This window comes from Corvus moneduloides, chromosome 10 (assembly GCF_009650955.1).
Source record: "Corvus moneduloides isolate bCorMon1 chromosome 10, bCorMon1.pri, whole genome shotgun sequence".
Lineage (NCBI taxonomy): Eukaryota > Metazoa > Chordata > Aves > Passeriformes > Corvidae > Corvus > Corvus moneduloides.
The window spans coordinates 26,897,461-26,924,006 of NC_045485.1; the positions used below are offsets into that span (position 1 = coordinate 26,897,461).

General features: G+C 51.8%; 2 protein-coding genes across 4 annotated transcripts in view; one reads left to right on the forward strand and one right to left on the reverse strand.

The window, feature by feature from the left end:
- The first annotated feature begins 9 nt into the window (after window positions 1–9).
- SSR3 (signal sequence receptor subunit 3) lies at window positions 10–3,365 on the forward strand. The gene is made up of 5 exons (XM_032119585.1): window positions 10–255; window positions 884–1,010; window positions 1,487–1,585; window positions 2,096–2,227; window positions 2,866–3,365. Exons 1-5 carry the CDS (start codon window positions 117–119, stop codon window positions 2,930–2,932), a joined length of 564 nt encoding a protein of 187 aa, XP_031975476.1. The 5' UTR covers window positions 10–116; the 3' UTR covers window positions 2,933–3,365.
- Window positions 3,366–5,716: 2,351 nt separating this feature from the next.
- Window positions 5,717–26,546, reverse strand: part of KCNAB1 (potassium voltage-gated channel subfamily A member regulatory beta subunit 1) — a 61,880-nt gene continuing 41,050 nt past the window's right edge. For all 3 annotated transcript variants that reach the window (XM_032119807.1, XM_032119808.1, XM_032119809.1), the window contains exons 3-14: window positions 23,764–23,801; window positions 22,368–22,447; window positions 21,683–21,727; window positions 19,834–19,878; window positions 19,203–19,246; window positions 16,606–16,692; window positions 12,162–12,247; window positions 10,260–10,380; window positions 9,707–9,801; window positions 8,634–8,754; window positions 7,691–7,779; window positions 5,717–7,093 (exon numbers count right to left, since the gene is read on the reverse strand). In XM_032119807.1, coding sequence (XP_031975698.1) covers window positions 7,004–7,093; window positions 7,691–7,779; window positions 8,634–8,754; window positions 9,707–9,801; window positions 10,260–10,380; window positions 12,162–12,247; window positions 16,606–16,692; window positions 19,203–19,246; window positions 19,834–19,878; window positions 21,683–21,727; window positions 22,368–22,447; window positions 23,764–23,801 — 941 coding nt within the window. In that variant the 3' untranslated portion in view covers window positions 5,717–7,003. The remainder of the gene's footprint in view (window positions 7,094–7,690; window positions 7,780–8,633; window positions 8,755–9,706; window positions 9,802–10,259; window positions 10,381–12,161; window positions 12,248–16,605; window positions 16,693–19,202; window positions 19,247–19,833; window positions 19,879–21,682; window positions 21,728–22,367; window positions 22,448–23,763; window positions 23,802–26,546) is intronic.

The window sequence follows — 26,546 nt, forward strand, 5'->3', positions numbered from 1 at the left end:
GGCCGGGCTGAGGGAGGGCCGCGCTCCGGAAGCGCTCCCGGCCGGCCGGGCCCGCCCCGCCCCGTGGCGCCTGACCCGGAGCCGCTCGGCCCGCGCTGACGCTGCCTTGTCCCGCCATGGCTCCCAAGGGCGGCCCCGGCGGCCGGCAGCAGTCCGAGGAGGATCTGCTGCTGCAGGACTTCAGCCGCAACCTCTCGGCCAAGTCCTCCGCGCTCTTCTTCGGCAACGCCTTCATCGTCTCCGCCATCCCCATCTGTGAGCGGGCGAGGGCGGGCGGCGTGTCCTGAGGGGAGATCCTGGGAGAGGGGGATCGGCAACCCTGGGGGGGGGGGGGAATACCCTGGAAGAGGGGGATCAGCAGCCCCTGAGGGGATCAGGACTCCCCACCGCCCACCGCGGGCTCTGTCCCGCTGCCCGCGGCGGATCCCGGGGCTGCTGCGCCGCGCCCGGCTCCGAGCCCACCGCAGGCGGGGCTGTCCTGGATCGGAGCCCTGTGGGATCCTGGATCGGAGCCGTGTGGGATCCTGGATCGGAGCCCTGTGGGATCCTGGTTCTGAGCCCTGTGGGATCCTGGCTCCGGCCGTGTCGGGTCCCGCCCGGCAGCGGTGCCGGTCCCCGGCCGCTGGGGCAGCACTGACGTGTCACCGGAGCAGCGCCGCGGTGCTCTCACAAAGCCCCTTTCAGCCACGCGCAAAGCTCATTTCCCCGTTCCAGAGTACCTTCCATGCAGTTGAAAGCCCCGCAGGTGATTTTGGAGGAGTTGGCTTTGGTCTGGCAGAGGCAATGCGGAATTACGGAGCTCAGATCTCAGTATGGGTCTCCAGTAAAGGGGTGTTTTTCTTGGAGAGAAATCGCTTCAAATACCATTCTTCCTTTTTTTAAGGGCTTTATTGGAGAATATGGCATATGGATCTTGTTCAGTCTGCAGTCCTGTACAGCGTCATGACCCTCATCAGTACCTATCTTGTGGCTTTTGCATATAAAAACGTCAAGTTTGTCCTCAAACACAAGTAAGTTTGGAGCTTGTTTGAATTTATCATTTAATAATTTAACAAAACCAGAATTTACTACTGTAATTTTTTATTAATAAGAATGCCTGAAATGTTACTCCAAAAATTACTTTGCACAGAAGTATCTCCTAATTAGTTTCTGTTGTTCTCTTGTAATTATAATCAAATCTTGTCAGCTAAGAGTACGGTAATACAGCAAATCCACCTTCATGCTCAGGGGGTATTACCACAAATTATGTTTCAATTATGAATTATATTACTATATGTAAGTTATATTACTGTTAGTGCTTGTTGTTATTATTTCTTGTCGTTCCTTCACCTTGACAGAACTTATGTATTGGCTAAGTTTTATTATTTTTTTATATATTTTTTAAATTTATTATTTATTTACTGTAAATACAACTTCCTGTAATATCAGGGTTGGGTTGTGGGGTTTTTACGTTTCTGAAGTGTGACATGAGTGGTGTTACTTACAGAGTAGCCCAGAAAAGAGAAGATGCTGTTTCCAAAGAGGTGACTCGCAAGCTGTCCGAGGCGGACAACAGGAAGATGTCCCGCAAGGAGAAGGATGAAAGGTGATCTCTCTGTCCTCTTCCTTCTCTCCGTTGTTGTAGCACTGCCTTAAATGTCTTCTTCAAGGCTCTGAGTGGGGTAGTAGGGACTGTGCTTGGCACTGCTTTTTCTGTATTCTGGTGAGCAGAAGCTGCAGTGTAGCTCTTGGTTCAGCTTCAGGCCTTTTTGAGGCGAGTTGTTAGGGGAAGGTCTCAGATGCACTTGGTGTTAGAGGGGATCCCCATTGGGACTCTGCGGGGTGGGAGCTTTGGAGCCAAACCCTCTGTCTTCTAGGAGAAGTACTGCACACTTCAGAGTGTGGGTGTGCCAGGACATGTCCTGGATCCCTGGCAGTGTCCACAGCCAGCTTGGACAGGGCTTGGAGCAGCCTGCGATAGGGGAAGGTGTCCCTGCCCATAGCAGGGGTGGAATGGGATTGGGCTTTAAGGTTCCTCCCAACCCAAACCATTCCAGCATTCTGTGGTATCCATTGATTTGAATATATTAGAAATTTTATCTCCACTTGCTCCTAGGATTCTGTGGAAGAAAAATGAGGTTGCAGACTATGAAGCAACAACTTTCTCCATCTTCTACAACAACACCCTCTTTCTGGTCCTGGTCATCATTGCTTCCTTCTTTGTGCTGAAGAACTTCAACCCCACTGTGTATCCTTTATCCCCACACCAAAACCCCCACAGCCCCACTCCTTTTAGTTGTCACTACTAGCTGTAGTTGTCCTGTGGGCTGTGGCATTCCTCTGTTGGTCAGTGCAGCTCATTGTAGTGCATCAGCTTAGAATGTTGTAACAAAAAGAAGAGTCTACCAAAAAAAAGTCTCCCAATCACATAAATGTGACGTGAGATGTTCCTAGGATATTACTTGGACAATATACAGAAATTCTCCTGGCTTTGCCATTCCCATTGTGACTCTGGAGTGAGGACACAGCTCAGTTTCCTGCAGAAACGCTGTGTCAGTGTTGGTTGCCTGGAGCTCTTACCTGACTGGATGCTTTAGTTTCAGTAACTTCACAACTAAAATTTCCTGAAGGAAATTAGCATTGCCAACAGGGCCGTTAATTCAAAAGCTGTATTTATAAAACTTGTGAGAGAACAGGCTTAACTTTACAGGTGTCTTAATTCTGCAGGTGACTTCATGCCCTGATTGTGAGCTGTTGCATGTTGCAATAGTTCAGTTTTAAAACTACAGAGAAAGACCATTTCCATTCCTTCCTTTTCATAAAACTCCTACTCAGTGTTCTGTACCAAAGAAGTATCTTGACAATTCCTTAACCTGTTCCCTACAGAAACTACATCCTTTCTATCAGTGCTTCCTCAGGACTCATTGCTCTGCTGTCCACAGGATCCAAGTAGACAGAAAACCCACAGCAGTTTCTTCCTGTGAGAGGCTTCAACTGCCATGAAAATGTCTAAGGGTGGAATAGGAATATTTTTTCTTTTAGCATGAGGAAAATGTGGGGAGGGTTTGAACCCAAACTGGTTGAATTATATTTACTTTTGGTATCTTTACATGGTATTCGATATTGGAGTTATTCAGGTTTTTTTTTACTTAGCGAGGAGAGGGAATGGGGTGTGAGCTGTGAGCAGACATCACCACAGAGGAGTGATGGTGCTGCAGCTCCACCCTGGGACTCTGCTCACACAGCTGTACCTGCAGCCTGGAGCAGAATTCCCCTGGCAGTTCGGTGACTGGCCTCAGCCAAACTCACTGGGCATAGACGAGACAATCCCTTTATCATTGTAACTTGAAAAGTTGTAATAAAAAGGAGCTTTTTTTGCCATTTAATTCCATGTATTTTCATTCTTCGTTTTTTAAAAAATGGGGATTTTCATATCTGGGTTTGTCAACTCTTTCTGCTTCCAGAAGAGAGGAGACTTGTACAAGCTAACAGAGGTACTGTATTCATTAGAAGCACTCCTCATTTTTGAGTAACTTGGAGTCAGGACAAAACCTAAATCTCTTAGAAAAACACTTTTGAAGTGGTTTGAATGTACTTATTTTTTTCATTCATCTTCAAAGTGGTAAATAAATTAAAAACCCTGCCAGTTTCCCTGCACAGCTCAAGAAAAATGCTTTAGCTGGCTTTTAATAACGGGTTTATCAGACAATCCTGTGCCTTCTTTTCTGGCTATCACTGGAGCAGCTGTTCACTTAAATGCCAAATTCTACTGATATTAATGGAATTCCAGTTACAGATCCTGCCATGACAGACTTGGGATCCTGAAGAGGGAAGAAAGAGAAAGTTTATAATCAGATTTAATGTAACAATTACTCTGCTAATCTTGGCTTCAATAGGATTAATGGACAGTAGAGGAAAATGGAGAATCTGAAGACCAGGAGACAGTAATGGCTCTATTTCTGACAAATTCAAGTACTTCTGGTCATTTAATACTCTTTAAATTAACTGTTTTCTCTCAAAATGCATGGATTTCTCTTTATCCCTTCTGCCTGACTGTTCACCACTGGAAGGAGACATTTGCACAGTGCTGCTGCCTGCCTTGGACAGCTTCACCTTCCTTGGCCTCACTTCTTATAAGGGATATAACTGATGGATTTTAGGCTCTTAGCACACATGAAGCAGATTTTTAACAAACCCATCTGTAAACAGCCAGAGCCCAACACAAAGCCAGGCTGGCTCCTCTGCAAGCAGCAGGACTTGGATGTTGCTGTTTTTCCTGTGTTCCTCTCAGAACCCCCAGGGCTGAAATTCACACCCTTGAACGGCCCATGCTATACTCACTTTGCTGGCAGGGTTGGGAGGCTCAGCCTGCCCTGGCAGGGCTCTAGCAGGTGTATTTTGCAGAAAATCTGCTGTCTGGAGCAGTGCTTGGAAGCAGCACTTTCTTCTGCCATTACTGTCAGCTCACTGAGTCTTTTATTAACTGCTTTTCATCTTCTTTTAGGGCTTTTTTTGGTATTGACAGTTGCTGAGGCCTGGAGCTTAGTGAGTGTCAGAATTTTCCTGGAGAGGGAACATTGAGCACTGACAGCCTGAAACAAAAGCAGGTGGGTGGGTGGGGTGGGTTGTGTTCTGCAAAAAAAGTAATCTTGAGCCTTCACAGAAAAGTTCAGGGCTTTTTTTGGTTGGCATTTGGATTTTTGTTCACTTTTTCAGTTGTTTTTATTTCTTTGGAGGTGACGTTTGGTTTTTCCTTTGCAATCCCCACTGCAAGCTGCAATTATAAATAAAAAATTCAATATAACATACTAAACGATATTTCTCTTGTCTAATGCTGAGGGTTAAGCTAAAGCTGGGCTGCTGCTTGGCCCCACACTGCCCTCAGAATCTGAAGCTCTTGCTCCAAGTAAGGGACAATGCCATCTCCTCTGTTAAAGAAAAAGTTGGGAATTGATCTAGTTTTAACACATTCTTGGATTCCCAAGTACATGAGAAGGGGAAGAGAGAACATTAAATTGTACCTCCAGAGGGAGGAAAAGGAATTAGTCTGCTACTGGGAGGATAATTATATTAAATTAATAAAGCTGTTAACTGTGTAATGGTTGAAGCCTTTGTAAAAGTTAACAATAGCTAATGGTAATGCAGCATGGGGTGTTCCCAGGGCAGGGGAAGGTGGGCTCCTCCTCAGCTGGCTGTGACTGGCCAGTGTCACCTTGAAGAGGCTGGGGACAGCTGCACTGGGTTTATTTCAGGCCAAATCACAGAATAGTTTGGCTTGGAAGGGACCTTAAAGCCCACCAATGCCACCCCTGCCATGGGCAGGGACACCTCCCACTGTCCCAGGCTGCTCCAAGCCCCAATGTCCATCCTGGCCCTGGGCACTGCCAGGGATCCAGGGGCAGCCCCAGCTGCTCTGGGCACCCTGTGCCAGGGCCTGCCCACCCTCCCAGGGAACAATTCCTTCCCAATCTCCCATCCAACCCTGCCCCCCTCAGCTTCAGGCCAGGACAGACCTTATCTAGGATGTGTGTGCTCCTTGGGGACACTTCCAGCAGCACCTTGTCCCAGGAGAGAGCCAGCCCAGCTCCCTCCTGTCCCTGCTGCCTCGGCACCGGCCCTCGCCCCTCCTGGGCACAGCTGGAATGCTGCCCTGGGGAACAACACCCCCCATCCTCAGCAGAAACCCCTGCTGGCCCAGAGCAGCTCTGGTGTCAGTAACAGGTCTGCAGCTCTCAGGGTAGATGCACAAAATGCTTTTATTGTGTCCAAGCAGAATTCCAGTCAGACTGCATTTCTCATGTACAGCAGGAGTCATGTACACACACCACAGCTTCAAATACAGGAGGAGACCACTCGGGTGTGGGGAGCTGCTCAACCGGCCCAGGTGAGCGCTGCAGGGGGGGAGGGGAGTACAAGGGTCCTACAAATACTGTACAGAGCTGTATCCCAGCAGGGATGGGAGAAATACAGACTGAAATCATAGGAGCATGGTGCAGAGCAAATCCATGGGAAGATACAACGTGAGTCTTGAGCTGGGCAAATTAAGATGGAAATTCTTCCTGTCAACTCCTGTAAATGCTCACAAAAATCTGTTTAAAATGTGTCTGTGCACTTACTTATCCCTGGTTCCAAACCAGGTGAAAGCAGGTGTAGCCTTTTGAAGTACGTACCTGATTGTTCCTGCAGCTCTCAGCAGCTATATATTATATATATTTATAGTATCTATATCCTTAAAAGCTCCTGAATATTGAAATTTGCAGTAGCTCTGTCTACAAGCAGGCAGAAGTAGAGGCAGGTTTCTATAGATGCAAAACCCAGTATTTAATCATGGCTTTCTTGGTTTAAGGTTTATGGAGAAGTAGAGCTTCGCAGAGCTGTTGTGTTCAGTAACCTGACATGCGTGTTTGGGCTTCCTGACACTGCCCAGGAGCACTCCACAGCTGCAAGAGCTGCGTAATTAGGAGCTGAACTATCTTAATTCCTAACTAGTTCTCTGTCTTACAGCCTTTATTCAACTACAAAGAAATCCTAGAGCTTATATTCAACGTAAAAAAGCAGAGTTTGAGCTTGCCCCTTCCATCTGTTAACCTGAAGAAACTTTATGGTTGAGATTTCCCAAACATGGTTTTATTAAAACCTGAAGTTGTATCTGGCTTTTCTTCATTGAAAAAATAGATCTGTACATCCTTCTTTAATTACCAAGTACCTGAAGGTTATAAATTATGTCTTTTTTTGCTTTACAAGTGTTTGTCACAGCACAAGCATGAGGTGCAAAGAGTAAAGTAAAAATTAATGAACTCGGTCAAGAAGGTAAGAAAATACAAGGTTATTCTTGGTTAGAAGAGAGATCAACTGTGCTTTTAAATTCACTGCAGAGTAGTAGCAAGAGCACACATCTCGAAGGATCCAGTGACAGTAGACACCGAGCAGCAAGTGCTGAATGGTTCTCATGAGAGTAATTCGGGGCTGTACTGGAGTACAGAGCACTTCTAAACCATGCAGTCCAGGAAACTCATGCATTGCATTAGGATCTGTAGTCCTTCTTGCTGTAGGGCTTGTTGCCCAGGATATTATCTATTTCATTTACAATATGGGATGTCATCTTTGGAAGGACCTGGGGTGGAAGAAAGCGATGTTTAATCGAGATCATTCCAAAATGAAACCTCGATTTTATCAAAGTACATTTCCTCTGGGGTTTTTGTGTGACAGATATTAAACATTCACCTAATAACTTTCTCCCTTGAAGGAAAAAACACTGGAGTGTCTTTACTCAGTGAGAGAATCACAGCAAAGCCTCTCAGCTTTCTGTGTGGAATATTGCTTGGTTGCAGTGGGACACGAGCTGGTGGCAAGGACAGCAGAGGAAGCTCTGGTTGTGAAAAACCACAGGGAATAATAAAGGGAGTGCAGGTGACATGTGACAGCACAGACTCTGTCACAACATGGCCTGGAATCACCTGCATTTTCAGATACATGAAAGCTGCTGATGCCACCCTGGTGTCACTGGATTTGTCTGCAATGACCCCAAGAGGTGCCAAGTCATGGTGACACCAGAGATGTGCCTGATGAAGGGGCACGAACAGAGCTGGGAGACAAAATCCCAAGTGCTCCCACTATTGAGGGAAGGAGGGTGCTGAGGTCTGGTGCTGTCCCCCAGGGAGCTGAGCAGGGCTCACCCCCTCCACGGAGGTGCCACCCCCCCTGCACTCACCTGTATGGCTCCGAGGTTCTCGATCAGCTGCTCGGGGTTGGAGGATCCCAGAAGGACAGAGCTCACCCCCTCGTTCCTCAGGCACCATGCTGGGAATAAAGGCACAGCGGGGTCAGGAACAGAGGTGGAACAACACAGCCTCGCTCCAGACCCCACTGTTTGACAGAGCCTCTGTCTCTGCTTGGAAATAATCACATTATCTGTCTCAGCTTTGCTCCTCTCACCTACCAGGAGGAAGATGCAGGGATCAGATAACAAACCCCACAGACCTTCCAGGATCCCACCTGAGCCTGGTGCCTGCCCCAGCGCTTCTCACCGTTGTGGGGTTTGGTTGTTCCCGATCACGAATCACAAAGATTCACTGCTGGGCTGTGGAGCCAGAGATCACCTTTCTGACAGACACCTGGTATTTTCCAGCCTCAGCTCTCAGCAGCATAAAGATAATTATTAGAAAAAAACTCCAAAACCCATTTTGCACAGCACTCTCTTGTCTGCCAGCCCAGCACCCCAAAGGTGATGGCTTCATCGGGGGAGGCAGTGTCCAGGCAATCAGGGAGGTGGGAGCCCTGGGGATGCCCAAGATACTCAGACCCTGCAGTCACAGCCTGCTGCTGCTGCTGGAAGCAATCCTGCTTTAAGTAATTGTTACCCAGAGAAGCTGGGAGTGTCCCAGGCCAGGTTGGAGGGGTTTGGAACAACCTGGGCTATTGGAAGGTGTCCCTGTCCATGGCAGGGGGTGGCACTGGATGAGATTTAAGTTCCTTCTAAACCAAACCAGGATAAATAATGACTTACACATTTTAAATAGCAAGCACATCTCTAGCTACAGGCCCAGACCAAACCATGATGGAAAGAAAACACCTTTTCTGTGTTAGCCTTTCCCAAGCCAGCCCTGACCCCTGAAGAGGGACGGGAGCAGCCCTGGAGCTGTGCAGGGACCCACCAACAGCCAGCTGTGGCAGCGTGCAGCCGAGGCGCTCAGCGATGGGGGACAGGTCCTTCAGCTTCCCCTGCTGCTTCCTGCCCTCCTCGCTGATGATCTTCTCCTTCAGCCACTGGTAGCACTGCAGAGCAATCACAGCACATCGGGCTGTCAGCTTTCATCCTCCAAAATGGGAAGTTTAGGGCAATTTATAATTACAGTCTATAAATATATAAATAGCACTTGAAAAGCCACGTCCAACCCAGAAGGTCACGGAGGCTGAGTGACACAAAGCTGGGCTGCCCAAAGCAATTAGGGCAGGGCCAGAATGTCTCCTATTGTCCTCAGCTCTCTGATTTTATTCTCACTCCAGAGCCTGGAATCTCCTCAGTTTTCTTTTTGGACCCCATAACCCCCAATAAGAATAAAATCAGGATAACTGTGGAGAAACCAAGCTGTGGTGACACCAGAATGCCCAAACCTGTTAGAGAGGGCAGCCCCCAGCAGCCCATGGGTCTTCAGTAGGCTTGCCATTGTCTCAGGGGGGATTCTGTGGAGGCATGCTGGGATCACTGGGGGGATGCTGGGGGGCTGAGCACCCCCATGCCCTAGGCTGGTGCCCAGAAAATTGATGTCCAAGTCTGTTTGACCTTCGTGGTTCAGGGGGCTGAAGTGGCAGCAGCTGCATCCATTCATGGTTGGACTCCGTGACCTTGGAGGTCTTTTCCAACCTTAACGATTCCAGGATTAACATCAGCAAGGGGCCTGGAGCGCCACAGAGCCCCTGGCTCGTGCCTCCTCCTCGGTGATGCCCATCAGTGCAGGGTGGTGCCAGCATCCAGCATCCACGTGCAGCCCCCAGTCCTGGCTCCAGCCCCAACCCTGCCCCAAACCCCTCTCAGCCTTCAGCTCGCTGCGTGGGGAGCCTGAGCTCGTTCTAACCCAGATTCTCCTGCTCTGTGGAGTGTGGTTGCCAGAGAAACCGAGCTGATCCATCAATACGCAGCCCGGCCTTCTCACGAGGGAGCCCTTTCCCCTTTGTTATTTTCCTGCCCTCACAAAAGCAGCACAACTCAAACATCCACAAGAAATACCTTGAGTGAAGCCCTTGAGCTTTCAGGGACCCCGTTGCCGTATTTCCCTGAGATGATCCCACAGGCCAGGGGAGACCACGTCATCGCTCCCACCCCTGCACAGGAAACAGAAAGCGGGGATTTTAGGGGAGTGGGGCAAATCACACTTGTAGCAAAAATATGCCTTTCAGCTAAAAACTAAAACAAAAACAAACAATTGCAGCTTGTTTCTGTTGCCACTGGCAGCAACGCTCAGTTGGTGTTCCAGGAAGATGCTACTGATGCCCTTAAGGGTATTAAGGATTTATTTTACTTAATGGGCCACAGGAATCTCAGAGAGTAAGGAGCAGCCAAGACAATTAATACTTAATATGTTTATTAATATACTTTATTTATTAATATATGATATTAAGCAATACTTCTTTATCAGAGGCACAGTAAGCTGGTTTTTCTTTCAGGTCACTACATAGAGACGTGGCTTTGTCATTGGTCCCACCTGGAGCCCTAGGTCACCCTGCTGTCCATTTCTTTCTGGGAATGCCCGAGCCAGAAGGCACAGCAGGCTCAGACTCACCGATTTTGTGATACAATTCTGGCAGCTGCACCTCCACCTTCTCCCTTTGGAACAGATGATACTCGGCCTGTTCGCACACGGGTGGGATCATGTTAAACTGCCTGGCCACGGAGTAGGCTTCCTGCAGAGGAGAAACCCATGGATGAAACACTTCAGTAAATGAAAATATCCTGCAGGATGCACCAGGCAATGTTCTCTGAGTGTGCAGGAGATGGCCAAGGCAAGTCTTGGTGTCCCTTGGCAAGGGGAAGCGGGGACCATCAGGATGCTGCAAACCTGGCATCTCCTGGAACCACAGCCTGGTGTGGGACGTTAAAGCCTGTCTCATTCCACCCCCTGCCATGGGCAGGGACCCCTTCCATGGGCCAGGTTGGCCATGAGCACTGACATCAAACTGAAGGACTTGACTTCAGTCAAACCAGAATGACACAGACCCAAATTAACCACCCAAACCCCCAAACATCAGCCCATCTTCTGCTAATTAGCATTGGGCTCATTCTGGGACAGGTTTCTATATTATTTGAGGTGGAAGCACTGGACAGAGTGAAACCCCAGCGTGCCCAGGGATCCCCATGTGAGCCCTTACCACGATCCCCATGTGAGCCCTTACCATGATCACCCCATGGCAGCCCTTACCATGATCACCCCATGGCAGCCCTTGCCATGATCCCCATGGCAGCCCTTACCATGATCCCCATGGCAGCCCTTACCATGATCACCCCATGGCAGCCCTTGCCATGATCCCCATGGCAGCCCTTGCCATGATCCCCATGGCAGCCCTTGCCATGATCCCCATGTGAGCCCTTACCATGATCACCCCATGGCAGCCCTTACCATGATCCCCATGGCAGCCCTTACCATGATCACCCCATGGCAGCCCTTGCCACGATCCCCATGTGAGCCCTTACCACGATCACCCCATGGCAGCCCTTACCACGATCCCCATGTGAGCCCTTACCATGATCACCCCATGGCAGCCCTTACCATGATCACCCCATGGCAGCCCTTGCCATGATCCCCATGGCAGCCCTTACCATGATCCCCATGGCAGCCCTTACCATGATCACCCCATGGCAGCCCTTGCCATGATCCCCATGGCAGCCCTTGCCATGATCCCCATGGCAGCCCTTGCCATGATCCCCATGTGAGCCCTTACCATGATCACCCCATGGCAGCCCTTACCATGATCCCCATGGCAGCCCTTACCATGATCACCCCATGGCAGCCCTTGCCACGATCCCCATGTGAGCCCTTACCACGATCACCCCATGGCAGCCCTTACCATGATTCCCATGGCAGCCCTTACCACGATCCCCATGTGAGCCCTTACCATGATCCCCATGGCAGCCCTTACCATGATCACCCCATGGCAGCCCTTACCACGATCCCCATGTGAGCCCTTACCATGATCACCCCATGGCAGCCCTTACCATGATTCCCATGGCAGCCCTTACCACGATCCCCATGTGAGCCCTTACCATGATCCCCATGGCAGCCCTTACCATGATCACCCCATGGCAGCCCTTACCACGATCCCCATGTGAGCCCTTACCATGATCACCCCATGGCAGCCCTTACCATGATTCCCATGGCAGCCCTTACCACGATCCCCATGGCAGCCCTTACCATGATCCCAGCCCTTGCCATGATCCCAGCCCTTACCATGATCCCCATGGCAGCCCTTACCATGATCCCAGCCCTTACCATGATCCCAGCCCTTACCATGATCCCCATGGCAGCCCTTACCATGATCCCAGCCCTTACCATGATCCCAGCCCTTACCATGATCCCCATGGCAGCCCTTACCATGATCCCAGCCCTTACCATGATCCCAGCCCTTACCATGATCCCCATGGCAGCCCTTACCATGATCCCAGCCCTTACCATGATCCCAGCCCTTACCATGATCTCCATGGCGCTCCAGCGGGACGTGCCCCAGTACATGGCCATGCCCTGGTTTATCACGTGCGTCATCGCCCGCACGATTTCTGAAGGAAGGCAGAACAAGGGGTGTGAGGAGTGCCCAGAGGCCACGTTTCCAGCACCAAATCCACTTCCAAACGCCACACACGCTGACAACCCTGAGCCCTGAACACGGCTCCTGCTGTGCTCTCCTGCCCAGGTGTGGCTGGAAAAGCATTTTCAGTGCAAACGTCAAGACATTGACCCTGCAGCTGGTTAAAAAGTGCTTTTCCCACCTGGCTCTTGCCTACCACAGCCTTAGGAGAACATCTTTCGAAACGGAACACAAGAGGGCAGCACAGTGGAAAAATAAACTTCAAAATAAATTCTATTTATTTCAAAATTTGCTTCCTGAAAGCACATGTCTGGGTCTGCTTCTTTTCACCAGGAATACTGGGGACAAACCTGCAAAAATGGGTGATTGAACCCCACTCCACCAAGGGCCCTGTCACCCTCTGGTGTCACCTCTGCAAAACTCAGCACAGCAGTGCATGGAAGCTTGCAAGGCTACACACACCAGGACAGGATCTTGGATTTCATCCCTCAGACCTCTGCTGAGCAGCCCTGCCTGCCTGGGGGTGAAAAACCCTCACACTTTAGTTTAAAAAAATCCCAGGCTGGTTTGGGTTGGAAGGGATGTTAAACCCCATCTGTGCCACCCCTGCCATGGGCAGGGACACCTCCCACTGTCCCAGGCTGCTCCAAGCCCCAATGTCCAACCTGGCCTTGGGCACTGCCAGGGATCCAGGGGCAGCCTCAGCTGCTCTGGGCACCCTGTGCCAGGGCCTGCCCACCCTCACAGGGAAGGATTCCTTACCAATATCCCGTCCATCCCTGCCCTGTGTCACAATCCCCAGGAGCAGCCACGAGCCAGAACCACTGCCCTGGCTGTGGTAACAAACGCCTATTTCTGACAGGGCTGCAGCACAGACACAACCCCAGCCACTGCCCACAAAATGGGAAAAATGGGCTAAACTCACTCTGAGAAGCAAAAGAAAACAGTTCTGGGGCACTGCTGCCCATGGCACCTCGTAGTCAGCGGGCACTGCCACATGTCCATGTGCTCTTCCCATGGGAGAGTCAAGGACCTGACACTCCCCACCGACTCCTGTAACTCTGGCCACCCCAAACCCCTCTGGAGGGGCTGCCCTGGAGCCTGCAGTGCCCAGAGAACCCCTCTGCAGTGCCCAGAGAACCCCTCTGCAGTGCCCAGAGAATCCCTCTGCTCCCACTGGGATAGGGACTCCAGGCAGATCGAGACACGCTGCCTTTCACACCGGCAGGATTCTCGTCCTACTTCTGGAAAGGCAAAAGCAGGAGCTCGGCAGCGAGGAGGGTTCGGTGCCAATCTGGGCGTTGCTGTGAATCCTTCTGCAGGCACTGACAGGCAGCTCTGAGAGTGAAGGCTCCATTTATAACCTGAAGGGCTGGGATTCGTTTGACACACAGACCTGCCTTAAACCCAAACACAAATCCACTTTATCCGAGGGAATGAGGGAAAGGAAATAAAAACCCCAGGCAGCATTAAAGCCAGCACTGGGATGTAAAGGAAACTTCCATTTCCTCACAAAAATATATAAATGCATTTCACTGAAGGGTAAACATAGAATCAAAGACTGGTTGGGGTGGTAAAGGACCTTAAAGAGCACCTACTGCCAAGCTCTTGCCATGGGCAGGGACACCTTCCACCTGACCAGGGCTCCAGGATACAACTGATGAGCTATTTCAAGCTTCCCCATCTGAATATTTAATTAAAAATTGTTTTTCATTTCCTACCACCATCAGTCTAAGCCTGTAAGTGATCCTTCCCTTCCTCCCTCCCTCTCTCCTCAGCAGCTTCTCCCTGGGTTAGTTTTCTATTTTTGCCCTGCCACCATTTCAGAGTTTTGAAAAACATTTCGTCACACGCCTCTTACACATCTCAGCCTGTGGTTGTTTTCGTTTCTCCCACCTCTACTCCTTTCAAAAAAAAAAAAAAAAAACACCCAAGTCAATGCAGAAAATGTATATAAATATATATATATATCTCCTTTCGTTTACAGAGCCGGGACGGCGATGGGATTCGGGAAGAGCACACGCCCGGATCTCTTGTCCTGCCAGCTGGATGCCCAAAAGGCAGCACTTAAGAACAGGAGATTTTTTTTTCTTAAATATAGATCAATGCTTCAAATCCCAAATAACAGCCCCTGGCAGCATGATAGTAATGATAACTTTGAAGTAGCTTAAGGTTCCCTGGTAGGAACGCTGTCACCTTCCCTCCCTGCATGCCAGGGCTGTGCCTGGGTGCTGGATACACTGTGGGCACCTGGCACTGTGACAATGGGGGTCACACTAGGGGACTCCAGGGACCCTCCTTTCCAGCTGCACTCCTGGAAAAGGCCCTTGGGATGAAGAAAAAGCATCTGCTTGCACAGCTGGGGGATGAGATCTTCAGCCCGAGTAACAAGGCACGAAACACACGGGAATTCTGGAGAGGACGGATCCTTCCCATCATCCGTCCCCCAACGTCCCTGACCGAGGGGACTGTGTGGTGGCAGAGGATGGCAGGGACATCCCACACGCGGCTGACCTGGTCCCAGTGAGGATGGGCAGCCCCTCACCCCTCATCCCCCCTGCCTGGCAGATCCCAGCCCGGCTCCGGGGCGTGGGGGACACGGCCAGACCCACCTGCAACGAGCTTCCCAAGGTGCTCCTCTCCAGCTGCTCCCTGACTCCAACACCCATTGCTTTTACAATGGAAAACTGTTTTAATTTGCTCTGAGGCCTTTAAGAACAGTAAATACATTTCGGGGGTTTAGGTTAAGCAGCTTTGCCAGGTGCCCTGAGTCACTGACAGCACAGAAATCCCCATGGAATGCTCGTCTGCTCCGTTCCCCAGGGGAGGAACTGAGCCTGGACAGCCTGGGGAGAGAAGGGATCTGCTCTGGCTGGGGTGGAGCAGAGAAGGATCTGTAAAAGCTGCTCCTTGCTGCTGGGGAGAGAAGGGATCTGCTCTGGCTGGGGTGGAGCAGAGAAGGATCTGTAAAAGCTGCTCCTTGCTGCTGCTGCCCATGGGCACTTGGCAGCAGAGGGAGGAGTCTGAGGGACAGGGCAGAAACCCCACGAGCAGCAAGCAGGGAAAACAAACAGGACCGTGCCAGGTTTTGATTTGGTTGTGCCCCCCTGCACACAACAAGCTGGCTGCTCCAGCAGGGCCCACAGGTGCTGCCACAAGTAGGGAACATTTTAAAGTCACGTTCTCCTTCAGGAGTGGCCGCCCCTGGATCCCTGGCAGCGTCCCAGGCCAGGCTGGACGGGGCTTGGAGCAGCCTGGGATGGTGGAAGCTGTCCCTGCCCATGGCAGGGGGGCTGGAATGAGATGAACTTTAAAAGTGCCTTCGAAGCCAAGCCGCTCCATGACTCCCTTGTGGGAGAAGCTGAGGCGTGTGTGGTGCTGAGCCGGGATGGAGTGGCTCGGGAAGGCAGCACAGCACCGACAGATGGCCCAGCAGATGCTCTGGGATGGAAGTGGCTTAGTAGGTGAACCATAAAAAAGGCAGGAAGAACATGGGAAGTATCTCCACCACGCCATTCATAACAAAAATGTCCCTTTTTTCACCCTGCTCGAGCCTCACCGAGCACCACAGCCGTGCCTGGCTGCCAGGGCCGGCGCTGCCAGCGGGATCCGCGGTGCCTGCAATGCTGGGAACGCGGGATCAGCTGTGCTGTGGGCACGGGAAACCCATCCACACCGCTCAGTGACAAGTGACTGAGCAGAGAGGGCGCTCCTCCCTCTCAGACACAACATGGCATCTTCCTCGACCTCCACAGCTCCTGAGGAAGCTGCACTGCTCCTAAAATCCCAGGCTGGTCCCTGACCCGCAGCTGCTGGCACTGGGTGGCACCCACAGGTCACCCTGGGTGGCACAGCAAGGAAATGGGTGTCAGGATTCCTGACATGGAGCTCCAGGTCTGTTTGATTCTCATGGACCATCCACGGCAGCTCCTGCAGCCATCTGACAGGGACACCTGCCTTAAATCCAAACACAAATCCACTCCAGCTGAAGGAATCAGGGAAAGGAAAGACTCCAAACCTTAAAGCCACTCCTGAGACATAAAGGAAACTTCCATTTCCTTCCCAAACATACAAATTCATGTCGTGGCAGGGAAGACATAGAAACTTGGAATAGGCTGGGAGGAACCTAAAATAACATCTAATTCCAGCCCTCTGCTGTGGGCAGGGACACCTTCCATGAACAGGACACCATAAATGAGATATTTCATATTTAAACTGCCCCACCTGAACATTTAATTACAAACTGTTTTCCATCTCCTGCCCTCCTCAGTCTAAGCCCTTAAGCCGGGATCAGGCACGCTGAAACGTTTAACTGCAGCTCGCACCAACCTTCCATGGGGGTGTTGTTGTCCGGCCGGTTGGCAAAGACCACGTCCACATATTCCAGCTGCAGCCTCTGGAGAGAAGCCTTCAGCCCTGGGAATGGGAAAGCAGAGACAAGGACAGGCAGGGTCAGAGGGAGGCACGGAACGGAGCCAAGATGGGACTCAAATACAGCTTGGTGTATTTAAATATACATATTTATAGATATACACACACACAACCACTTAGGATATGAGAGGGATGCTGAATAACGTTGTCCCGTGTCCTGCTGCCATATGAAGAAGAAAGCACCAATCTGGCCACATGCAGAGCCCCTCCTTCCACAAGAAGGGGCTTTATTTCAGAATTCCCAGGATCTGGGCTGACCAGCCCCTGGTTACCAAGCGTGCAGAAGCAGCTGCCAGGGACTATTCTGGCAGTTAATTCAATCTGAATTTTGCCACAGAGCCTTTCATGCTCCAGTCCCAGCTCCTGACGCCCGGCCCCAGGGGGACATTCCAGAGATGCAATCCCAGAGGGAAGGATGGTGGCACTGGGGTTGGGGCCTTAGGAAGAGCAAGTAAAGCACCAGGGAGGGCTTTACCTTGTCAGGGTGAGTGAGCTGCGCCCACCTGCACTGCAGACAGACTTGGGCAGAGCAAGCCAAGGCCCTTTGCAGCTCAGTCCATGAATGGCCAGGTTTTGAGAGCCTTCCTGTGGGGATCTGATGGGAGATGGCATCAAACCCCTACAGATATATTTATGTGTCTATGGATGAGTGTATGAGAGAGGGCGAGCAGAGGATGGGCATTTTATCCATCTCAAAATTCAGCAAACATTTTCAGCCTGCTCTATTTTGACTCATTCTTCATGCATACTCATAAAAACATTTTGTTCTTGGGAAGATTTGTAGAAAATAACTGTTAGAAATCCTCTCTCTCACTCAGATAGATATAAATACATATATATATATAAAATATCTACCATTGACCTTAATGTTGTTTGCAGGGTGTTCTGTGAAATGATCCCAACTGCTGCCAGTGCTTTTCTGTCATTTCCTGAAGTAGCTCCACAAGAAATAGAAAATGGGTGGTTTTGGAGTGCCTGTGACACATCTGCCACCTCCCTGAGCACCTTTAGTACCACCGCCTCACTGAGGCTTATTTAGATGAAAGTTCAACAAAATATGCTACAAGAAAAACTTCCTCCAGCATTACCTTACTGGGAAAGTCACATCCCAACACAGCTGGATCCTGCAAACACTCCAAGATAAAACTCTCCAGGGCAATCCCAGCTGGTCACTGTGAGGGAAAACGGCCCCTGCTGCAGGGATGCTCCTCGCTAGGAGCAGGAAGGAGGATGGAAGGAGCCAAACCTGCACCCCAGAGAGGGGCTGCTCTCCCCTGTACTGATCCCACCTGACCTGGGCACTGCCTTGGGGCTCCCCTGGGGTTCAGCTCTGCATTTTCCAGGTGGGCAGCACCCTGAAAGGAGGAGCTGCTGCCCTGGGCTCCTCCATGGACCTTGACCCGGAGGATTTCATCCAAGTCCCCAAACAGCAGAGGTTCTGCACATCCCGTGGTGGCAGAAGGCACAAATGGGTCACACAGCAAAGCAGGTGGGGGACAAGTCCTCCCCAGGGACCTGTCACTGCCCTTCTGGGAGCTGGACACCCCTGGAATGCCCCTCCACAGCATTTCCCACCCCCAGACTGGTTCCCCCACGATTCCTGCAGAGAACAGCCCCAGCCCTGTGCTGCAGGATGCTCCCGCTCCAGCGCCGCGGGCAGCCAGCCCAGGCTGGCTCCTCTCTCAGGGACAAGGTCACAGCTGACACTGCTGATCCTGGATGTGATCCTTAATTCCACAGGAACGGGCACTGCTCCGCCTGTGTGCTGCAGCCGTGCCCGGAGGCCTGGCCTGGCAGAGCCCCGCAGAGCCAGCTCTGGGTACGCCCCAGGCAGGCACGGACAAGGTTTTGTATGTGGATAAATAGAACACAGTGTTCGCACTCTCCTCCCTCTCCTGCAGCAACACATCCAAAAGGACAAAAAAAAGTGCTGGGAAGGAGAGGAGGAGCAGGGGTTTGGGTGAATAAGCCCCGACGGATGAGTGAGGCAGCGCTAGGTGGGACGCGGATCCACGGAGCCAGGTGAGGAATGGGCAGCAAAACCGAGCACTTGAGCAGGAACAGCACCAGAGCAAACCTCAGCCGTGCCAGCTGGGGCCTGGCACCCCTCCAGAGGCTATTTCTGCAGGCTGACATCATGCCCACATCCTCATCCTCGTCCCTCCCAGCTCCAAAGGGAGCCCAGGCACCCCTGGCCATGGCTGGGGATGTGCAGAGAGAGCTTCCCCCAGCAAACCCCACAGTCAGCATGGCACGTTGGGGGGCTTTTAGTGCAATCCATCTGCTCACACTTTTTGAGGGGAGCCAGAACGATCCTTTGGTCCTTTTGGGCACCTCACAGCCGAGTTTGGGAATGGCCCCTGTGGGACTGGCACAGGCAGCAGGGGATCAAAGAGCCCCAGCTCACGGGAGCACTGCTCTGGGATCCAGCTGGACACATCCCACCCCATGGCCAGCCTGAGCCCCTGGCACGGCCGGACCCTGAGCCCAGGTACCTTCAATGATGTGTTTTCTGGAAAGGCCTCTCTCGGTCTCAGCTCTGCAAGGGAAGAACAGGAACACGGCTGGGAGATGCCAGAGGTGCCAACAGCTTGGGAGCACTAATTTGTGTTTTGATTTAAACATCCCCAAAATTACAGAATCACAGACTGGCTGGGTTGGGAAGAACCTTAAAGCTCATCCATTCCCACCCCTGCCATGGGCAGGGACACCTCCCACTGTCCCAGGCTGCTCCAAGCCCCAATGTCCAGCCTGGCCTTGGGCACTGCCAGGGATCCAGGGGCAGCCCCAGCTGCTCTGGGCACCCTGTGCCAGGGCCTGCCCACCCTCCCAGGGAACAATTCCTTCCCAATCTCCCATCCATCCCTGCCCTCTGGCACTGGGAAGCCATTCCCTGTGTCCTGTCCCTCCATGCCTTGTCCCCAGTCCCTCTCCAGCTCTCCTGGAGCCCCTTTAGGCCCTGCAAGGGGCTCTGAGCTCTCCCTGGAGCCTTCTCCTCTCCTTAAAACACTTGGCAAAATAAACAGAAACACAGTGACAGCAGCAAAGCATCCCCAGGTGCTGTTAACCTGCCCTGGCTGTAGGGCCGGAGCAGCAAACACCAGGACAAGTGACTGTCACACTTACTTGCCACCCCAGTACAGCTTTGTGGTTATCACCAAACTGGACCTCCTGCAAAAAGAACAGAAAAAGTAATATTATTATTAAAAAATAATGATGATGATGATAATAATAATAATAATAAAAATAAATAACCAAGCAGGATGGTGCCCACTTAGCAACTGCTAAAACCTGGGAGCAGGATTTCTGCTGAGAATGCTCAAACTGGAAAGAGCAGCTGTGAAATTGAGGAGACACTGACTCCAGTGCTGATTTGGGGAGGAATTGTGAACGTTGCAGTCACTGAGAGCCCAGGAGTTCCCACCTGCATTAGGGAATGGCACCACTGTGCACAGGGAGTTATCCCTCTCCACGTGGTGTAAGCAGCAGAGGGGATCTGAGCTTTAGCTCCTTCAGAAGATGGAAAGTGAAATATCCTGCAGGTGTTTTGGCAAAATATGTTCATAAATAGTTTGGGCACAAGGAAATGGAGTGAAATGGAGTCTGGGAAGTTCGGATTGGACGCTGGGATAGAAACCAAAGGTAATCCAAGTGAAGTGACCAAAACCCCCAAACATTTTTAATTACTGAGTGAGCAACATCCAGACCTTTATCCAAGGGCTGCAGCTCTATTCCCTCCTGCTGTCCATGCCCAGTGCTTCTCATTACCATGCAGCATTCCCAGAGTTATTAAACTTGACTGCGATACAGCTGAATTAATCTGTGAACTCCTACATGATATCAAATCAAAGACTTATCATCCTCCAGCTACCTTGCTGCATCACCAGACACAGACAACACAATTTCCACAGTTTTTATTTGACTTAATTCTTAATTTTTTTCTTCCACCTCATCCAGAATATTTCTTACCAAATAATCAATCACCCCCCTAAGACAGGGATGCTGGCTTTGGAGAGAGCCCTGCTAGAACCGCCCTTCAGCTGAACCTGGCTACAGCCCACACGGGAGGCCTTTAAAGATTATGTAAATCTCTGAAAACTCCACAAGGTATGCTAATGTGCATCATTTCAAGGAGGTATCATCTCCTCCCAGGCTGCCCGAGATGAAGGCCCGTCACAGCTTTGCATCCCTAATCCACAACATTCCCAGCAGGGATAAGGTGCCAGCACCCATCAGCCGCCTCCCGCAGGGAGAGGGGATGGACACACTCCTAAGGGGGATGGACACACTCCCAAGGGGATGGACGCACTCCCAAGGGGATGGACACACTCCCAAGGGGATGGACACACTCCCAAAGGGGGATGGACACACTCCCAAAGGGATGGACACACTCCCAAGGGGATGGACACACTCCCAAGAGGATGGACACACTCCCAAAGGGGGATGGACACACTCCCAAAGGGATGGACACACTCCCAAGGGGATGGACACACTCCTAAGGGGGATGGACACACTCCTAAGGGGGATGGACACACTCCCAAGGGGATGGACACACTCCCAAGGGGGATGGACACACTCCTAAGGGGGATGGACACACTCCTAAGGGGGATGGACACACTCCCAAGGGGATGGACACACTCCCAAGGGGGATGGACACACTCCCAAGGGGATGGACACACTCCTAAGGGGATGGACACACTCCCAAGGGGATGGACACACTCCCAAGGAGTCCAACTGAGACACGGTGGCCCCAGGGGGTGGTCACAGCCTCATGGAGTCACTGTGCACACCCAGAAATCCAGGGCAGCCGTTTGCTTTGGCCCTGGGAAGGTGTGGCTGCTCCTGAGGGACCACAGCAGCACCCACGAGCTGCCTGGGCCAGCAGCACCCAACGCGGGAAATCCTTCCAATCCACGGGGACTGCCCTAAGCCAAGGGGTGCCGCTCGTCAGGGGGCAGGGAATGCCATACAGTACCTCCAGCCCTTCTTCTTCAGGATGTTCCCCAGGATGACCTCGGCCCTGCGCAGGAAGAGCCCGGCGTGAGGGAGGCAGAGGATGCTCAGCGCCACGGCCACCACCCAGCCCGGCCTCCCCAGTGAGAGTGAGCCCCAGCTGGGACAGATCCCATCCTCCAGCCCAAAGCCTCTTGACCCCCAGTGCCCCTTCCCAGAGCCCGCTCCACTCCCACAGCGGGGCTCGGTGTCCCAGCCCAGCTTTCAGGCTGAGCCCTGTGAACCACCCCAGCCACGCTTATCAGGACTGTGCTCTCCCCATCCCACAGCGGCTCTAAGAGCTGCAGCTCCGCTGGGATCCGTGCCTGGAGCTGCCACAGCCCCTGGCCATCCATCACCATTAAGATCTGCGCTGAATTTTCATTTATTCAGGGTATTTTTCTCCCTGTGCCAACAGCAAGTGGCACGAGTGTTGCACTCCAGCCTTTGCTGGGTACAAGAGGCTTTGGATTAATTTATTTTATGAGTGCTCCAAATACAAAGGTTTTCCTGTCCCACCCAGGGATAAGTGGCTTTCCAAGAGCCCACTCCATCAGGAGGGGGGAGCAGAGACCCCAGGGAAGCCCAGGTCGCTGGCGGGGAGGGTGGAACCAGCTCTCCCAGCCCTTTCCAAGCACAGCCCTGCCCTGAGGGCAGTGGTCACTCACTTGCCGGCCGCGTACACCTCGGCCGTGTCGAACAGGTTCACGCCGCTCTCGTAGGCGATGGTCATCAGCTGCTCGGCCACCTGGGGAGGCAGGGATGGGCAGGTGAGGGGTGACCAACCACAGCCCGAGCCAGCAGCGAAAATCCCACACCAGGAAAAGCCCACAGCAGGCTTCAGCACAGCCGGGAGGGCTGTGACAGCCCCTGACCAGGGGATGCCTCTGACAGGGGCAGAGAGACACCAAAACACGGATTTACATCAACCTGCCTTGGACCCAGCCTGGCAGGAATTAATCTCCTCTCACAGGAGCTTTCTATCAGGAAGGCAGCCAAGAATTTAATAGGGTTACAGGAGATACTCTGCAAATCTCGAGTTTAACACAGAATGGGGGGAGTTTAATGTTCTTTTGGCTGCCTGCCAGGTTGTCCTGCAGCTCTCCAGAGATGCCGTGGGGTATGGGAGTGCCTGGAGGTCATTTTGTGGGAGCCCCGGAGGAGTGCCAGGGTTCCTGCTGCTGCCGGGGGGTGCTGCACCCCGAGGGGCTGAAAGCTGTGGCTCAGCATCCCGAGGGAGGGCAGCCCTCCAGGACAGGGCTGTGTTCCTGCCCTGCTTCTCCACGCCTGACTGCTCTGCATGGAAGCATTCTGAGCAGGGAGGGCAGGAGAGCCAGGGAGCAAACTGATCCTCAAAACAAGCCTCGGCTGACCATCAGAACACCCCACAGTGCCACGAGACAGCATTGGAGCTGGGGATCCACCGGGAGAAGCAGGGATACCGTGAAAGATCAAGTGAATTTAAAGGAAAAACCCTTTGAATTCAGGCTCCTGGGCTCCTTTCCTCATGCCAGAGTTATTTTGGGGGTTATTCCACGTCCTGGGGGAAGGCAGCTGCTCTCCCTTGGGCTCTCACATCTGTGGCATACCTGGGGTGGAGGGGAGCCCGCGTGCAGCCCAGCGCTCCCAGGATGATTCCCTGGATCAGGAGCCATCTGCTCCAGGGGAAAGCATGGAGCAAACACGAGCTCATTTTCATTTGCTTCAGCTTATTATGTCAAAAATAAATCACGTTTGCAAGCCCAGCCCCTGCCTGTATTGACGACTGTTGCCCATTACATCCACACACCAAAACAGTTCCCAATTTCCACTCCAGGAGCGGAGCCGCTGCCCGTGGGAAGGAGGGCACAGCATGGGAGAGGAGATGGCCCTGAGGGGTGGATGGGGCTGATGAGAGCCGATCCCTGGAAATGTCAGGTTCATTAGGGGGCTGGGGCAGAGCTTTGTGCAGTGACTCGCTGCTGTCTCTCCGTGCAGGAAAGTTCCAGGAGCCACAATTTCATTTAAAAATATCCCAGAGCGGGGTTTGTTCCATGCTGTGGACTTACACAGAGCAGCACTCACCTCATCTGAGATCTGACCTCCAAAAGTGACCCAGGTCCCTGGAAAAAACAAAATAATCTGTTACTACAAGAGGGGTTTGACATCAAAAGTGAGACTTCACCAAAATTCTCTTGGGGATTCAATGGGTTTAAAATGGGGTGAACTGGCTCAGGGGGTGGTGCAGCCCCAAGAGAGAGCTCCTGCAGCCAGGCAGGACTGGCTGGCACCTTCTCCCAGGGTGGGATCGGCACAGGGAGCTGCTCAGGGCACCCCCAGGGGATGCTGTGCTGCCAAAATACAGAGCTGGATTCCAACCATGAAATGGTTTGTGTTGGAAAGGACCTCAAAGCCCACCCAGTGCCACCCCTGCCACGGGCAGGGACACCTCCCACTGTCCCAGGCTGCCCCAAGCCCCGTCCAGCCCGGCCTGGGACACTGCCAGGCCCTGAAATCTGGAGCTCTTTCCAAACCAGAAATCATTTTCCAAAGCTTCCCTTTGACAAATTGGAAAAAACTCGTAATGCTGCCACAACACATCACTTGGGGAATGCAAGTCTCCTTAAATACATACTTCGGCATTTAGCATCCTGCAAGTCAAAATCAGAACAAAAAAATTAAATAAATAAAAAGGAGAAATATTTCTTGTGACAGGAAAGATTTCCATCCCAAAGTGACTTTTCCCCAGGAACCTTTCTGTGGAGCCAGTGTCCAGTCCCAAGGGGCAGTGCTTTCCCTAGGCTGGCTCCTAAAGCAGCTGCAGTTTAGGCTCAGTTGCTGACTCTGGTCTATTATTAGGAAAACTTGGGGCACTGTCTCTTTATGATCATTGGTAAAAAAAAATAAAAAATTTCAATATTCTGTGGTGGAAGCAGCATGTGGATTTAAGTGCATCATAAAACAGTTTGGGTTGGAAGGGACCTTTAAAGGTCAGCTGGTCCAAGCCCCAGGAATTCCTATAGGAACATTGTTTCCTACATAGATATTTTATGTGTATATATTTATTTTAGGAATAGGTATTTCCTAAGGCAGCAGGGAGCTGGGGTAGCAGCAGGTCACACGTGGGACACTGCTCAGACATCCCTGCTACTCTGACCTCGGCACAGCGAGCCTGTGACACCCCTGTGCCTTGTACCAGCCTGGCACAACATCCCTCTGATCCCCAGCACAGCTTCTCCTCTAGAGCCCCACAGAAATTCAGATGGCATTCACTGAGTGGATGGGTCAGAGCTCACGTGGCTCTCTCAAAACTCCCCAGAACTGAAAATTCTCTCTTATGGAGGGACGCTTTAAGGAGGGCAAAGGGGCTCAAGCTCCAAGCTGGAAAATCCAGTGAGATTTCCCCATCCCTGGCAGTGTCCCAGGCCAGGTTGGACACTGGGGCTTGGAGCAGCCTGGGGCAGTGGAAGGAGTCCCTGCCATGGCAGGGGTGGCACTGGGGGAGTCTCTCCCTGCCCAGCCCAGCCCAGCCCAGCCCGTGAATCGGGATGTGAACAGGACAGACGCCGCAGTGCCGCTGAGGGGCCGAGCTCCGATGCTGCAAAGGGGCAGAAATCCCATGTTCTCTGCCTGTTTGCACTTGAAAAGATGCAGAAGATGCTCCCAGGCCCCGATCAAAGAGGGAGTGGGTCCCTCAGTGCTGGGACATGAACCCCCAGCAGAGGCAGAGGCTGGGCAGTGCCTGCTGCTCACGCTCGGGCAGCTTTGATCAGCCCTGCTCAGAGCACAGCCACAGTCATCATCTCTGGCAGGGGAATCTTGCTCTCTTTCCCTCAAAAAAAGGTCAGTCTGAATTTTTTAATACATCAGGTTTCTCTGAGTGCAAATAAAGCTATTTAAAGATGCACGAAGTGTGAGTTCAAACTGCAACTCCTGATTTCCTGCAGAACAACCCGAGCTGGGAAAGCCAAGTTTGCCACAGATCAGAGATGAAATGGAAATTAAATAAATGAGCAAAGAGCACACATTTTCCAGCTAATTTTATATTTTCTTCAGCTCTATAAGGACAATAATAATGGGGCAGGAGCCACCCCTGCTACACCTTGCTGGCTGCAGACCTCAGGGGAGGTATTTTCTCTTATTATTGGAGTTCGAATGCTCTGGTCCTGCACAACAAAGATAAAACTGAAGCCTGTTTTCATTTTATCTTTAAGCTTCTTCATGCAGATAAAAAAGTAACCAGATGAAGCCTGATTGCCATGTTAAAGCTTCGGAGGTGTTATTTTTCCAGGAGTACATTAAAACGTGTTTCTACCAAAAAATGGGTTGAGACTGTTTATCTCAAGGGGATTTTTTTTTCCTTTTGCATGAGCAGCACACAGGTGCACAGGTGAGAAGGAAGGGAATCGTTTACCCTCCCCACAGAGCTCACATCCTCTCAGGAATTGACCTTCTGGCACAACCCACGTCGCACTGAGTGACCGCGTGCTCGGGGCTTTGGGCACAGGGAGAGCGGCCCGAGAGCTCACGATGGCTCGAGTGAGAATAACAAGCACCTTAAAGCCCTTTAAATGCAAGGAGTAAATATCTGTGGTACTGGATGGCCCTGCCTGAGGTCCCCCTGTGTCCATTCTGTGCTCCCAGACCCCGGCTGGGGACAGGAGCATCAGCAGGAGCACATGGGTGGGGAATCCTTGGGGGTTTTTTTCCATGATCATCACAAAAACCAGGCAGGGATGTGAGTTTTGGCTCAGCAAGGTGAGCTTTAAAGCATCGGGTGTGGCTGGGGAAGGGAGGGGCTCTGGTTCAGGAGTCAGGGGCAGGGAAGGCGCCCACAGCCAAGGCAGAGGCCCAGCATGGCACAGGCT

What these genes read in the sequence shown, in the direction of transcription:
- SSR3 (XM_032119585.1), top strand. Translation starts at nt 117, where the DNA reads ATGGCTCCCAAGGGCGGCCCCGGCGGCCGGCAGCAGTCCGAGGAGGAT. An exon ending in CGTCTCCGCCATCCCCATCT is followed by an intron (nt 256 to 883) that starts GTGAGCGGGCGA and finishes CCTTTTTTTAAG; the next exon opens with GGCTTTATTGGAGAATATGG. An exon ending in CGCAAGGAGAAGGATGAAAG is followed by an intron (nt 1,586 to 2,095) that starts GTGATCTCTCTG and finishes ACTTGCTCCTAG; the next exon opens with GATTCTGTGGAAGAAAAATG.